A 16,345-nucleotide genomic window follows, 5' to 3' on the forward strand; every position below is an offset into this window, starting at 1 on the left:
CAGAATACAATACTGGATCAAACAGAAATTAAAAATAGAAATCCACTTGGGAATAGCTCAAATTTGCTTATTCAAATGGGATAAGACTCAGATTAGAGGACAGAATCTGTTAGTAACTATTACCCTCCTAGCAAGGAAATGCATATTAGAACAATGGATCCATAAAAAAGCCCCAACTATGACACAACTGAGAAATAAAATACAAAGACAGTTGTGGATCGAACAATGGGATACTAAGATAGATTACCCTAATAGATTAAGAGGGTTTTTGAATAAATGGCAGATATATATATAAAGGCGTTAGACTCTAATGAACAAAAACAAATTCTAGCACCCTTTATAAATACTGAAAGAATAATGGAGGACAGACTTAGAGGGGAGTGGCTCTGCTTGGAAGAAGACATGGGGGAGGCGTGAGGTAGAGGGGGGTGTGTGGGATGATAGGTGGAGATGAGGGGGAGTTTATAATTTTTTTTTTTTTTTCTTCTCCTCCCTGCTATCCTTCTTCTCCCCAGCCCATCCTTCCCCCAGATACGGGTGGGTTTAAACATAGCTAATAGATTTATTCATGTATAAGAAACAGCAATAAGAGATATTTGATTGTGAAACTGAAGAACATAGAGAAATGAAAAGGTAAAAATATGAATCATGTAAAAATGGATTTGTCAATATGTTGATAACAGACGTTTTCATAACATGCAAATATTTGTACTAATGAGAAAACTATTGTAACTTAATCTGCGAAATAATAAAAAGAATTAAAAAAAAACAAAAAAAACAGCCGTTTAGTAGGAGCAACAATAGGAGCTGCACTGAGGGAAATTTGCGGAGAGGAGGTTGCTGCCACGCAGCTCAAGTAAGTGCACAATCCCTGCTATTAACACACGCAGTACCCACACATACTCTACAGATATTAACGCAGGCTGGCTTGTCCTGTACCTTTACCTCAACCACGGTACATGCCACAGGTTGCTAAAGGCTCTTACTACTCACTGATTTGGGGAGTTTTCATTAAGGCAGCTTAAGCAGCCCAGAGAGACTTGTACAGATCCTTTCCTACCATTTACCTAACTGCAGTGTGGTTTGAGAAATTGCAGGGGGCTGTGGTAGGACAATTGTTAAGGGGTTCGCTGATAGTACATAAAGTTTCCAGGAGACCTGCACATTTTTATACTAATCCCACTATACCTGTAAGGCCAGGCTAGGCTGACCTGCCACTTGACCCCCGCCACTGACTTTTAACCTTCAGGGGAAATTTTGTGGGACATATTGATTTGTACCTTGCTGTGAACAGGAGAGCCTGCTGATCTTCCTCCTTAACTTGGGGCCACTAGCATAACACATTAATCCTTTGCAGGAACTAGAGCGGCACCTGATCTAACTGCTGGGGTCCTTCTGTGTTTTGTGGGCCTTAAATTTGCATAGCCCTTATTTAACGACTTTCTAACTAACCACATCATGGCAGGCTAACAGGCTCGGGCCCCTCTCCCTGCCATTGTGATCTAACTGTGATCGCCACCAAAGTATTCCTACTAATACCCACAGGTATTTCCAAACAAAGTCTGTGGAGCCCTGAATCTTGCTGAAATTTGCAAAATGTTACAGCAAGCGAAGAGAAAGTAGAAATCAAGCCAACCTTCAAAGCATACGGTTAGGGATCACTTCCCGCCTATTAGAGACTCTCATCCTGGTTTTTCAGATGATGAGCGATCGATTTATCCTGCACCATCAGAAGAAAGACCCACCCCGAGATACTCTCCACCATCACGCTCACAGAGTGACATACTTACAGTAGATTCTATGATGCACTTGCTAGATAGGCAAAGTCAGTCCTTTGATAAAAGATTTGATAAACTGGAAAAGTCTTTTGATGAACTCCGTAAGGACATTAATACTGTCAATGAGCGCACAGATATCATTGAAAGAAAGCAAGAGGACCTATTGGTGGACCACACCAATTGGGTAAGCTATACACAAAACTTGTCTGACCAGGTATCCTCCTTGGAAGCAAAAATAGCAGATCTCGAAGACTGCTCCCGGCAGAACAATGTGAGGATTAGGGGCATCCCTGAATCTGTCAGCCCCCAGGATCTGGAAAAGTATGCTCAGGCCTTGTTCCAAGCTGTCTTGGGGTCTCCGGGAGGAGAGGATGCTAGAATTAACCGCATTCACAGAACGGCTAGACCTAAGAACCTCCCTATGGATAAACCCAGAGACACAATTGCTCGTCTACACTATTATACCTATAAAGATAAGATCCTATGAGCAACTGTGAGGCAGCCTTACCTTTCAGATCAATTTAAAGATGTCTCACTTTAACCAGATCTGTCATCACATACGCTCCAGCAAAGAAGATCCTTTCAAGAAATTACCAAAGTGCTGAGACTTCATCAGATCCGCTCGCTGACATTTCTTCTTCAACTCGAGACCTCCTTAAAACATCCATTGTGGGTCATTATGAGAAAATTCTTTGCCGATTCCCTCTCCAGCTGAAGGATGGTAACGTACAATAGAGACATTTGTTTTGCTATATACTATGGACTCAAATTGATGATTCAGTTTCTGTTTTGTCTCTTTCTCTGTATGTTTTGCTAGTATCATGTTTTCCCAATGCAACTTTGGTCCTTCTATTTAGTTTTCCTGATTATTGTCCCCCAATTTAATTTAATCTAATTTAATCTAATTTAACTTAATTTAATATAATTTAAGCATCCAAAAATTGCTCCATTATTTAATATGCCATAACTATTCAACTAGATGCTGAGTCTTCCCCCTAATACTAAATGTCTTTACTATGGTTTCCACGATGGCTGTCAACAATTGGGACACATTGGAGGTGATGGGCCTTCAGCCTCTATGCCAATCCAAAAACATTATTTGGCCCATGGCTGTACCATTTTTTGATATCTTATCATAGCACCCAGAAGATATATTCTGGATATGTTGAGACTCATGTTAGATCCGCAATAGTACCAGTCGTTTTGGAGGGAGGGATGCAGTGTTAGTTATTGTTCACTATCAAACTCTAAAGTATATATGCTTTACTATCTGCAGTAATTTTTGATGACTTTCATTTGACTCCATATACACTGAAATGCAGTGTACCCCACACCTAACAACAACAGGATGCTTTGCTTAAACACATATATTGATACTGTTCTTGTTTTCATCACGTTTGAGCATTTTTGTCAAAAGTTTGTTTATTGTATTAATGCGCTGAATAATGTTGATCAAGGTTTGCGATCTGTTTAACTGTTTATTTTTCTAACATGCCGGCAGCGGAGGGGACCGCTGCTTTTGACTCCCCCCCCCCATTTTCTTCGCCCCCCGCCACTCATTTTTGTGTGGTTAGGGATAACTTGTTATCCTCTGCACCACACTTTTTTGGCAGAGTCTTGAAGAATGAATCTAGGAAAGTAAAACACCTTCATTGGAAGACATTGATAGAACTTCATGTCTTGTGATTACGAATGTTCAGTTGCCTGAAAATGAAATGTATGATGAGCAGGGCTTTTTATGTGAGGGTACTCACCGGTACTGAGTACCACCACCTCTGCATTCTCTTAACAGATAATCATTATGTAAATACTCTAGTTCTCACAAGAGGGGGCTGCAAAATATATCAAGCATTGTAAATAACTTTGTCGCTTTTCTCAAAGTTACTGAGCACAATGTGTAAATTAATAATCAGTGAGTACCCGCACCTTCTTTTTAAGTACGGGAACCTTTTTGTTTTTTCACAAAAAAAACATTGATGACGAGTATGTCTATGTAAAGCAGTTTTTATTTTGTAGGTAAACTATTTTAACATGCCTGTATACATTAAACATTTTCTGGTCACCATAATTAAAATTAATCTCACACAAGGGGGCATATTTATCAAGCTCAGTATGGAGTTTGAGGCCCCTCGTTTCTGGTGAGCCTGAAACAGAAGTTATGAAGCAGCGGTCTAAAGACCACTGCTCCATAACTTGTCCACCTGCTCTGAGGCGGCGGACAGAAATCAAACTGATCGAATACGATCAGGTTGTTTGACACCCCCAGCTAGTGGCCGATTAGCCGCGAATCTGCATAGGGTGGCATTGCACCAGCAGTTCACAAGAACTGCTGGTGCAATGATAAATGCCAACAGCATATGCTGTCAGCATTTATCGATGTGCAGCGGACATCATTTGTTACTTCGTATCATGTCCGCTTGCATATAGATTAATATGCCCCTTAGGGGCATATTTATCAAAGTGAGAGCGGACATGATACAATGAAGCATATCATTTCCGCTGCACATCAATAAATGCTGACAGCATATGCTTTTGGCATTTATCACTGCACAAGCAGTTCCTCTTCCGAGGTAACTGGAGCTGCTGAAGGGGTAGCGGATGCTGCCGAAACCGGGTGAATAGGAGGACGGGAGGGAAAGACCCTCCTTGTTCTGTCTCTCTCGGCTTGCCTTTCCTGAAAGCGAGAGTCCAGATTCATATAAAGTGCTATAAAGTCATCCAAAGAAGAAGGTATATCATGATAAGTGAGTTCATCTTTGAGGCGTTCATGGAGACTCCTCCTAAAGGCTGCCTTTAGAGCACTGCCATCCCAGGTGGTTTCAAGTGCCAAGGTGCAGAACTCAACAGCAAATTGTGCCACAGTTTTATTACCCTGGCGGAGATCCAGGAGAGAATGTTCTGCAGCAGAGGTACGGCCAGAAGTCCCAAACACAGAAGACAAAGCAGATATGAACTCATCAGCATCGTGCAGAAGTGTAGTGATCTGTTCCAAAAGAGGAGAGACCCAGGCTAGGGCCTTGTCCTTTAGCAACGAAATGATAAAGGTCACCCTTGACTGATGAGACCTAAAGGTGTGAGAATCATTGCGGAAGTGCAGCCTGCATTGGTTTAGAAAGCCCCTGCAATCAGTAGTACCTTCATACTTGTCAGGCAAAGTTATCCGGGGTATGCTTCCAGAAGCAGAGGAAGAAGTCACAGTACTGGGAGTAGGGGCTGGTGGTGTAGCAACAGGAGTGGCATCCCTTGCTGCAACTAGTAAGGAGAGCTGAGCAGTAATAGCTTCTAGCTTGGAATCCATATTCTGCAACTGTGTGGTATGGGTTTCTAACATCTGTCCCTGAAGATAAACAGCTTGTGCCACCTCATCTGGCTGCATGGCCCAAGTATAATGTAATGCTCATGGGATACTCCTCTATCAGACCGTATTCGGCCAGTAGTCTTGTTATCCCGGCGTCGAGCTGGAATGATAGGGAATATTCCAGAGCAGAAAAAGTTAGTAAGATGAGGAGAGCAGCACTCACCACAGGCAGGACAGTCCCCAGCGGCTACGGCAGAACAGTCCAAGGACACATCACTAGAATGGTCAGACAGGCAGGGTTCGGCAACAGTAAAGCAGTCTAAGAGTATACCACAAGAATGGTGCAGCAGGCAGGGTTCGGCAACAGTAAAGCAGTCCAAGGGCACACCACTAGAATGGTCAAGGCAGGCAGGGTTTGGCAACAATATATCAGTCCAGCAATTTAGGGGTTAAACATGCAGAGTAGTCAGACAGGCAGAGTTCAGCAGCAGTAAATCAATCCAGCAATTCAGGGGACAAACAGGCAGAGTAGTCAGCAACAGGCAAGTTCAGCAACAATGGTATAGAACGATCTGTCACACCCAGGAGCACACAGAGTAACACCTATACTTGGGAAGTGACAGATCGCCACAGGGTTTAAATAGGCGCATGATTCATGCCAGAGAGCTCCCAGCAGTATCAGGACAACAACTGGTTGTGGTGGATACACTGTCCAGGCTCCCGCTGGCTGCTGCTGAAGAGTCTCCAACGGAATCGGATGTGAAAGTGTATGTTGATTCAGTTCTGGCTTCTAAGTCCATTTCTTCAGGAAAACTAGAACAAATAAAGAAAGATACATATTTAGATACAGACCTTCAAGAAGTTATAAAGTACATAAAAGAAGGTTGGCCCGAGAGTCGAGCAGCCCGGATGTCTTTAGGTTCTTACCAATCAGAGAGGTCGCAGCTCACGGAGCTGGATGGGTTGGTGATGTTCCAGGACCGCATTGTTATTCCTGTCAGCATGAGTCAGGAGATGTTAAACAGGATTCACGATGGCCACTTAGGCATTACAAAGTGCAGAGAAAGGGCAGCTACGGCTGTATGGTGGCCTGGGATCTGTTCCAACATTGCAAGTCATGTGTCTAAATGTGCCTTTTGCCGGGAACGCTGGCCTACTCAGAGAAGGGAGCCCTTGATTTCTACTCCACTGCCTGCAGGCCATGGCTGAAAATAGCTGCTGATTTGTGTGAACTGTGCGGGAAAAAGTTCCTAGTAGTGATCGACTACTATTCCAGGTATTTGGAAATTTCACCTTTGAATGAAATCACAAGTCAAGCTGTTATCACTCGTCTCAAGAGCTTATTCGCCTGGTGGGGCATACCAATGGAGTTGGTGAGTGATAACGGAATGCAGTTCGCTTCAACAGAGTTCAGTTCTTTCAGCAGAGAATATGATTTTCTACATTCCATGTCAAGTCCACATTACCCGCAGGCTAATGGAATGGCTGAAAGGGCAGTTCAAACAACAAAATTCATTTTGAAGCAATTTGAGCCGTACCTGGCCTATAGGGCGACTCCCATTCAAGCCACAGGGTTTAGCCAGGCACAGCTGATGCTAGGACACCAGATTCGAACCACCTTACCCTCTGTGGGTGTCTTCCAGCCAACTAGCTCTATTCCTCGGGAAAAAGTCCTTAGGAGAGATGAAGAGGCAAAAAGGGGCTATCGATTTTTCTATGACAGGAGATATTCTGTAAGGCCCTTGCAGGAGCTGAATGTGGGGCAAAGTGTCAGAATTAAACTGGATGATGAGAAGAAATGGAAGTCGGTAATTGAACGCTCTCCAGAACCAAGGTCTTATGTAGTCCTTACTGATGGAGGGACAGTTACACGCCATAATTGAAAACATCTTCAGCCTGTACCTGAGAGTTTGGAACTGGATGCCTCAGTAAAACCGCCGGTGGGATCCCCTGTTTTAAAAGGGGTGCATTCCCCTCAGCAAGATCACAGCGGGGATATGTCTTTGCCTCCAGCAGACTCTCAATCACCTTCTTCTGTATCAGAGGACAGTTCATGTAGAGTTACATCAAGTGGAAGAGTGGTGAAACTTCCGGCCCTATATCGGGATTAACTTTAGTTAAAACAGTGACCGGAAGTATGGGCAGAATAATCCCATGGTCACTGTGGACTAGGGTAGTCTACCGCGATGTTCAAGTCAGGATGTACCTCATGTTGTTTATATTTTCTGTAACTTGTTATTTGTTATATACTATACAAAACTGTTGTTGTATACCTTGTTATTTGTTATATTCAAATGAAAAAAAAATTGTATGCTTCGTCTTTTGAAAAGGGGGAAGATGTGATGAGAGTGGGAAGTGACGTCACCAGATTGGGGCAGGGCATAGGTCCGTTTGTCTGTGTCGCAGTTACTTAGTGAAATCAATGCTACCAGATGTGTGTTTCCATGCTCTACAATAGAATAAAGTTATACCATCTTTGCTGTGCCCTGCATGTGTCCTGCATCTCATGACACAGTCTATTGTGAACATTTGGAGAAATCCAATCTATAACCTTAACCCTAAGGGATGATGAGTTGCAATTATGCATTTCAGAGAAATGAATTGGAATACTGTGTTTAATAACTTTCTCTTTAGCCATTTTAATATTATATAAGTGTTCGTTAATTCTTGTTTTTATCTTTCTTTTGGTGCGCCCTACATATAATAGGCCACACCCACAGCTGAGTAAATACACTACAAAAGTCGAATCACAAGTGGTTAAACATTTAATGTTTCTATTCAAAGATGTAATTTATCTATGTGCATTTAAATTTTGACTGGAATGTCCCTTTACCTGTTTCGCAAAACAAAAAAGTGTCACAAAAACACTTTAAAAATACACTACAAAGTACAGTTACACTCATAATAACACAATCTTTAAAAAAATACTTAAAAACAATTGCACAAAAAAGTTATAAGGGCTCAAAGATATGAGGTTTCAGGTGTTAGAAAAAAAGGCAGGCAAAGGACTTTAACATAGAGATACATACATATAAATGTCTAAATATGTATTTGTATATATATATATATATATATATATATATATATATATATATATATATATATATGTGTGTGTGTGTTTATATGTTTGTATATATGTATTTATGTATCAATAACTACCCCCTCACCTTTCAAAACACCTAAACAGCCAAAAAACCCAACCGCTAACACTCCTTAACCTATTAACCCCTAAACTACCAATCCCCCCATCGCAAACAGCCCCTAACCTATTAACCCCTACCCCACCACAAAACCCCAATGAAAAATAAGCCCTACATTACTTAACTACCTAACGGCTAACTTCCCCAAGACCCCTAACCTAACACCCCCTAAGTTACACAAAATAACAAACACTACAATTACACAAAATAAAAACATTACCAAAAAAAGAAAACGCTACCAAAAATAAAAAAGCTGTTATGCCTATCCTAAAACTAAAGTTCCATTATAAAGAAAGCCCACCTCAAAATAAAAAATCCTCTACTAACACTAACAACTACTCTAACAATTGTCCTAAAATTCATTTTGTATGGCATTGCCCTTAAGTGATTAAGCTCCTTTACTCGGCACAAAAATTTATATTCTAAAACTAAAGTAATCCCCCACCCCCAAATAAAAAGCCTACCTTAAAAAACCTACTCTAACAATTACCCTGATAAGGGTATTTGGTTGGACATTGCCCTTAGAAGGGCATTTGGTAGGGCAGTGCCCTAAAGTACATTATACCATTATCCTTCTCATGGTAAAGGTTAAATAAGAAACCAGGGGGCTACTTTGTCTTAAAATGCCAGGTTCTATTTTTGATCCCAGTCTGACCCTGTGTTTAGGGTTGCTAGGTGTCTGGAATTTTAGCAGGTTGTCCAGTAAAAGTCCCTGAGTGTAGTGCCTGAATTCATTACAAGTATTGAGCACAAAGAAGTGAGGGGCAGTCAAGGAGATCAAATAATTTCTGTTTAAATATGTTACTGGCAGCAAAAGAGGTAAAATGATTGATTTGCATGTTACAGGCAGCCAAGGGGTAACATTTGCTGCTCATTTGTGGAAAATATACATAATTGGATTAAGAGTGAGGAATAAGGTAGAGCTTTAAGGAAGGTCATCATGTGACTCCCACATACCATTGCGCACAGTCACTGAGAGATTTCCAGTATTTTTTGGAGGACGGCTGGTAACCCTGCCTGTGTTTTTACCACCAGTTTACACATTTTAAAAAAAGCAACAGAATCTGGGCCGCACATAGCAGTCAGAGAGCTAGCTAGAAAACTCCTAATTCTGACTAACCCAGGAATGCCCAGAAATCAAAACAAATTGTCCAATTTTTTTTTTACTTGTAGGCGTATTTCCATTGCATGGATTAATCATTAGTTAACATACTCTATATTATTATACTGAGTGCCTAGCAGAGGAAACTGATATTATGTATTTTTCTAATACTGTTCGTTACTGTGTTCCAGGAAACAGTTATTGAATGAGCAATCAAGTTTCATAATTTTAGTCTAATACTTCTGTAAAAAGCCAGTTTATACCCTAAAATATATAACATTATAAGCTATATATAAGATAACAAGTGGAGAGGTATTTAACGCTCCCACTTGCCCCCCAACACCCCCCCCTGCTAAATGTAAGATTTTTGCACGCATCAGATAGCGCTCTTATTACAAGTTAAAGTAAAACATTTACGCTCATGCACTAACCCAATGCACGCAAGAAGCAGAAGTTAGAATATTACGATCACATTAACATATTCCCCCATGTAATTCAATGGAGCAAAAAAAGAGTAAAAAAATCCTAACACACTATTCGCGCACAAACCCGATCGCATATTTTCAAGTGCGCTAACCGACAATGAAATATGAATATTTCACATTCCAATGCACATAGTAGAATATGTGCATTCATAAATACATATTTCTACATATATCTGATAGTTTTTTTTGTAGAATATTTATCTATATATATATATATATATATATATATATATATTATCCTATTTATAAATACTATATGTGCAGAACATAGGAATGTGAAATATTTACAGTCAATACACAGTATAACTCTTTATTAAATATGAATATTGCATAAATATGCTTTTTCATGTGTTCATCTACATAACTGCAAAGGGCTCCAATGCAGTTATTTATCTATGTCGATATATGTATGCATAAGTATTTGTTTATATGTGTGTATATGTCTGTAAATACATATATACACACATAAATACATATGTACACACACACACACACACATATATATATATATATATATAAAAATATATACACTGCACATATTTATACATGTATACTGTATGTATGTTTCTCTATGTTAAAGTCCTTTGCCTGCCTTTTTTTCTTACACCTGAGACCTCATATTTTGAGCCCTTATAACTTTTTGTGCAATTTCTTAAAATAATTTTTATCAGTGTTATTATGATTGTAACTGTATGTTATACTGTATTTTTATTTGTTTTGTGACACGTTATCCTGATGTGTGTTAATGTCAATTACACTCAAGCGATCATGTTTACTTTCAACTTGTAATACGAGCGCTATACTCGGTGCACGCATACACCCGCAATAAACACGTTTTTGATCGCGTGTTACTGATAGTCCGCCACTCGTAATCTGGCCCATAATATTTCTGCACAAGTGATTATTTGACAAGTTGCTTTTTAAACCAATTGATTCATTTATTATTAATGCATCTGTTTAGCTAAAAGTATATACTAATTAATATACAAGATATGATAATGTATGCTTTATTTGCGCACAAATAGGGACTCTTCCTGAGTAAAATATATGAATTTAAAATTTAGTTTGAAAATAGAAATGAAAGTGATGTGTAATAGAATATAAACAATTAATCGTTCATCACGGAAATTAATTGTTTACATTTGTCTGATATTAGTCTTAGGTTTATTCAAAATTCATCTTCTAGATAGTGATGTCCCGAACTGTTCGCCCGCGAACGGTTCACAGCGAACATAGGTTGTTCGCGTTCGCGTTTGTGGGCGAACACATGGCGATGTTCGATCCGCCCCTATGTGTCATCATTGTGGAAACTTTGACCCTTTATGTCACAGCCGCCTGACACATTAGAGCCAATCAACATCAGACACTCCCTCACAGACACTCCCAGCTACTCAGAATCCGCCATTTTAGACTCATAACGACCTTGCTTTTTTAATGAGAGGACGTGTTGTGTTTTTGCTCCTGACATTAATAGGAAAAACATAGCTAGGCTAGTGTATTTACAGTCCAGAAGGACCCCACTCATCTCTGCTGCAAGCACAGCACCCCAAAAAGCCCTTTTTAGGGCTATATTTCGTGCCGTTTTTTTTTTTTTTTTCTTTTTTATTAGCATTTGCCTGGCTTTCAGCTGTGTGTTTAAGGCTCACAGCATATGCTGTGACTACTGCCACCACTGATATCTCCCTAACAACATTAGTTTAAATTTAACTAACCCAAAAATATAATTATTTTTCTAGAGTAATTTTTTTTCATTTTGTATCAGGCCAGTGTCACACAGCATATACTCTGGTTCATTGCTCTGTGCCAGCCAGCAGCCACCAGTGTTAATATCCGTTTATAACATTATTTTAAATTAAAAAAAAATAAAAATATTTTGCTAGTGTAATCTAATTAAATTTACTATCATGCCTGTGTCTGTCAGGCTCACTCAGCATTAATATAACTCTTTTTTTTCAGTCTTTTGGTTAATTGGTCTGTGCCAGGAAGCCACCCAGCTATTTTTCTTTCACCTTAATTTTAATATATTAAAAAAAAAAGTTTAAATTTGTTTGCTAGTGTAATCAAATCTTATTTTCTATCCGGCCTGTGTGTTTTGCTGACATAGAGTGCCTACTGTGTTTACTTGCTGCCCTCCCTAGTCTATGAGCCACGACTCATATGTGTTTAACCTTTTTTTAATTCCCCCCCCCCCCCCAAAAAAAATAATTTCAATCATTTTTCTAGTGATTATTAGAATTTATTAGGGTAATTATATATCTAACAAATCTATCTATTTCTCTTCTATCGATTCTATCTAACTATCAATCTATGTATATCTATCTATCCTATCTATCACTATCAATCTATCTTCTGTCCGGGATGTTTTGAGACAGCCACTTTGGGAATGTTAGTTGATTTAGACCCATTATGGCTTAAAAGCAGACTCTGCATCAACTATGTAATTTTCCATGGGAGTTTTGCCAGGGATCCCCCTCCAGCATGCAACAGTCCAGGTGTTAGTACCCTTGAAACAACTTTTCCATCACTATTGTGGCCAGAAAGAGTCCTTGTAGGTTTTAAAGTTCGCCTGCCTATTGAATTCAATGGCGGTTCGCGCGGGTTCGCGCGTTCGCGAACAATACCAGAAGTTCGAGTCCGCGGTTCGCGAACCGAAAATTTTATGTTCGCGACATCACTACTTCTAGACAGCAGATTAAACTTAAAGTTAAAATACTAAGTAGTGCTACTGCTACAAGTCAGCTGCAACAGCATACAAAAGAATTAACTGACAAGGACATTGCTAAATCATTATTTAATAGTATAAATTATAAACTTTCCTGCCTAATTAGAGTAATTTTTAAGCCCTTTTCACCTGCAGAAAGCCTTTTTAACCATCAGAGTAACAGTTTTACCTCAGTAACAGGGCAACATTTTTTTGTTGCTTTCATTTTTCTTTTCCGTTTTTTTAAAGTAACCTCTTGTTTAGTTTATACATTTGTGCAATTCAACTAATGAACTAAAGAAATGAGCAAAGTAAATAACAGAAAAAAGCATTAGTAAAACAAGCGATATACAGAAAGAGAATCATTCTCTCAGTAACGAACAACAGCTCAATAACTTGTTAGCTTCTAAGGCGATTTACCACCTAGGAGCAGTCTCTTTTAGCCCAAAATGCCTTTTCACAGAGAAGAACTTTCCTGAAGTATATCAGTCTGATCCCACCTAGCAAGGTCAGTCCAGCCCTGAAAAAGGAGGAAAGAATAGAGATGTAGGAACATCTTAAAAGGAATATATCTGGGTTAAAAAAAGGTCTGGGATTTCTGACCATATTTATATTGACCAGATGGCCCTTGAGGTTCTGTGAGACACATAGTGATCCCTACATCCCTATTGTCTATATATCATGTCACTGGTCTTGTTGTGTAGTTTATAGTTACAAAAGTTTTCACAGGGCACTAAGCCAAGACTTTTATCAAAAAGAGCTAAGTGTGAGTCAATAGATAGAAAAGCCCCAGCTAAAGTATTTTTATTATTCAGTTAATCTGCTCCTTGCATAATTATTTATGTGTAAGCTCAGCTCTTGTTTAGTTATCACTGAACCCCAGGCAGATAAGGAGTCAAATAAACCTAATACACAGTGCAAGTAGAGGTTGCAGGTCCTATAGTGAAGCAGTGTATATAATACACAGGGACATTACTGGGTACAAGGTGCTATGGAAAGGCAGTGTATGTAATAACCACTGTAATAAACAGGGTAGTTACTAGGTATACAAGGTGCTACAGGGAAGCAATGTGATACCCACCCTTATACACAAGGCAGCTACTAATGTATATCAAAGTTACTGGGTACAATGTGCTTTAGGGATGCAGTATATGTGAAAAACACCCTACTACAAAGGGCAGCTACCGGGTACAAGGTGTTCTAGTGAAGCAGTATATGTAAAAACCACACTGAAACATAAGGCATCTACTGAGTACAAGGTGCTATAGTGAAGCAATATATGTTATACCAACCCTAATACACAATACAGTTATTATGTACAAGGTGCTTTAGAGAGGTAATGTGTACAAAAATTATGCTAATAAACTGGTTCACCATACCACCGGTGCTTGTAACATCTACCCTATTAGACAGTAAAAGCAAAGAGAGCTTTAGTAAAGCTGTGTTGCACTCAGTAATGTGCAGCACAGTCACTAGTTAATATAGTGAGGCAGGCTACAGAATACAGGTGTAGATAATTACTTGTAGAGCAGTACTCACTAATTCACAACTTCACAAGCTTGCAACTCTGTGTTTCTCAATGTATTTGCTATGGCCCGCACTGAGAAATAACGAGGTAGTGAGAAAAAGGGCCAGAACTACATCCTGCATAAATAATAGTGCTGTCAAGCACAGTTTAAAATGGGAGTCACAAGGGGTACAAATTAAAGGGACATTAAACCCCAAAAATTTCTTTAATAATTCAGACAGAGAATACAATTTTAAACAACATTCCAATTTACTTCTATTATTTAATTTGCTTCATTCTTTAGATATCCTTAGTTAAAGAAATAACAATGCACATGGGTGAGCCAATCACATGAGGCATCTATGTGCAGCCACCAATCAGCAGCTACTGAGCCTAGCTAGATATGCTTTTCAGGAAATAATATCAAGAGAATGAAGCAAATTAGATAATAGAAGTAAATTAGAAAGTTGTTTAAAATAGTATTCTCTATCTAAATCATGAAAGAAAAAAATTGGGGTTTAATGTTCCTTTAATGTCCCTACACATGCACCTCCATAGAACCACCTTCAATTGGGCATAAACAATTCAGTTCCCAGTAAGAGCAGCGCAGAGCCAATCAATCCTGTAGAGTAGTCTTGGTTGTACTTTTATTAGCATATTTATCTTTCTTTCATTGTCATTTATATCTCCCAGGGTTATCTTCAGCAAACTCCAAGCTAGAAACTGTAACTATAAAACACCTGTCAAACAACTCCTGGCAATGATCCATGCTATATGTGACATTATTAACTAACTCTACAGATTTCACTTGATTTATTTTCTATTCAAAGGTAAATGTTATTTTATAAATGTATATTTTTGTGCATATTTCTTTATAGGACTATGGGGTTTAATAAACAATGCTGGTATTATGGGAACCCTTGCTCCAATGGACTGGCTGAGCATTGAAGACATAAGAGCGCCTATTGAGGTTAACTTGATAGGATCAATCCACGTTACACTTGTCATGCTCCCCTTAATAAAGAAAGCAAAAGGTCGAATAGTTAACATTTCCAGCGTTGGAGGCAGAGTCGCTGCTAGTGGAGGTGGATATTTTGCATCTAAATACGGTATTGAGGGTTTTAATGACAGCTTGAGGTAAGAAAAATTCATAAATATGCATATAATTTATATATGTATGTTTGTCTGATTTTCAATTAGGGTGAGACAGCTTCTTTACTTTTTACGTTATCGTTAAGAAATTCAGTATAAATTAAAAACAAACCAATATTTCATACACATAGTGGAGACCATTGAAATAAAGTGTAGTACATAAAGAAAAAGGTATCCTATATAGCACTCTTTGACAACATAAACATGAAGGAAACCCTCAAATAGAATTACAATCAGTCAAAAATGTTACAAGTCTAGGGGCCCAATCATCAAAACTTTACCGGATAGATGTGAAAAACCTTTCTGACACACAAAGTGCTGCCTTCAAGGAATTAATCTTAAAAAGTGGCTGTCCCTGTAAGTTGTGAGATGTCTCCCATAGAAATGAATGGAGCTCCCCCAAAAAATAAACTTCTCTGGGGAGAGTGAAGTTATCAGGTATATCTGTATATATCTATGCCTATATATAATCATCTATATAAATACACTTATACATATGCCTATATATGTGTATAGTTGTCTGTAAATACATAGACATATAAATACATACATACATATGTACACACACACTTATATATATATATAACACACATACATATCCTTATTTAGACATGTATATGTATTTATCTCTATGTTAAAGCTCTTTGTCTGCTTTTTTTTCTTCTAACACCTAAGACCTCATGTCTTTGAGCCCCAGAGTCCTAAAGGTGTGGTAAACATTCTAACATAAATCGAGATTGCTCTCAAGCAATTGTGTTTGCTTTCAACTTGTAATACTAGTGGTAAACCGACGAGCGCAAACACTCATGCGCAACTGTTAGTGTTCTACTCTTAATCTGGCCCTTAGTGTTTAGTGCTCCATTAAATGCAGAGAACACCCATTTGCAAGACATATTGTTCTCAAGTTAAAGACTGCCTTTAGATAATTGGAACAGGGGATTCATAGTACAAGTGAGATTTCTTAGAGAATCTCACAAGCCCAGAGAGCTTTAGATTATTGGGCCCTTGGTAGTTCAATTTTTAAATAAAAAAAAAACAAAAAAACAAAGGGGAATATGTAATATAATATTGCAGGACTGTCAAGCTGGTGGTCTATTGACAACAGGAAGATCCACAGATCAC

General features: G+C 38.8%; 1 protein-coding gene across 1 annotated transcript in view; it reads left to right on the forward strand.

Moving 5' to 3' along the window:
• DHRS9 (dehydrogenase/reductase 9) overlaps positions 1-16,345 on the forward strand; it is a 107,762-nt gene that overhangs the window by 54,053 nt on the left and 37,364 nt on the right. The window contains exon 3 of the mRNA XM_053690055.1: positions 14,950-15,208. Coding sequence (XP_053546030.1) covers positions 14,950-15,208 — 259 coding nt within the window. The remainder of the gene's footprint in view (positions 1-14,949; positions 15,209-16,345) is intronic.

This window comes from Bombina bombina, chromosome 1 (assembly GCF_027579735.1).
Source record: "Bombina bombina isolate aBomBom1 chromosome 1, aBomBom1.pri, whole genome shotgun sequence".
Classification (NCBI taxonomy): Eukaryota; Metazoa; Chordata; class Amphibia; order Anura; family Bombinatoridae; genus Bombina; species Bombina bombina.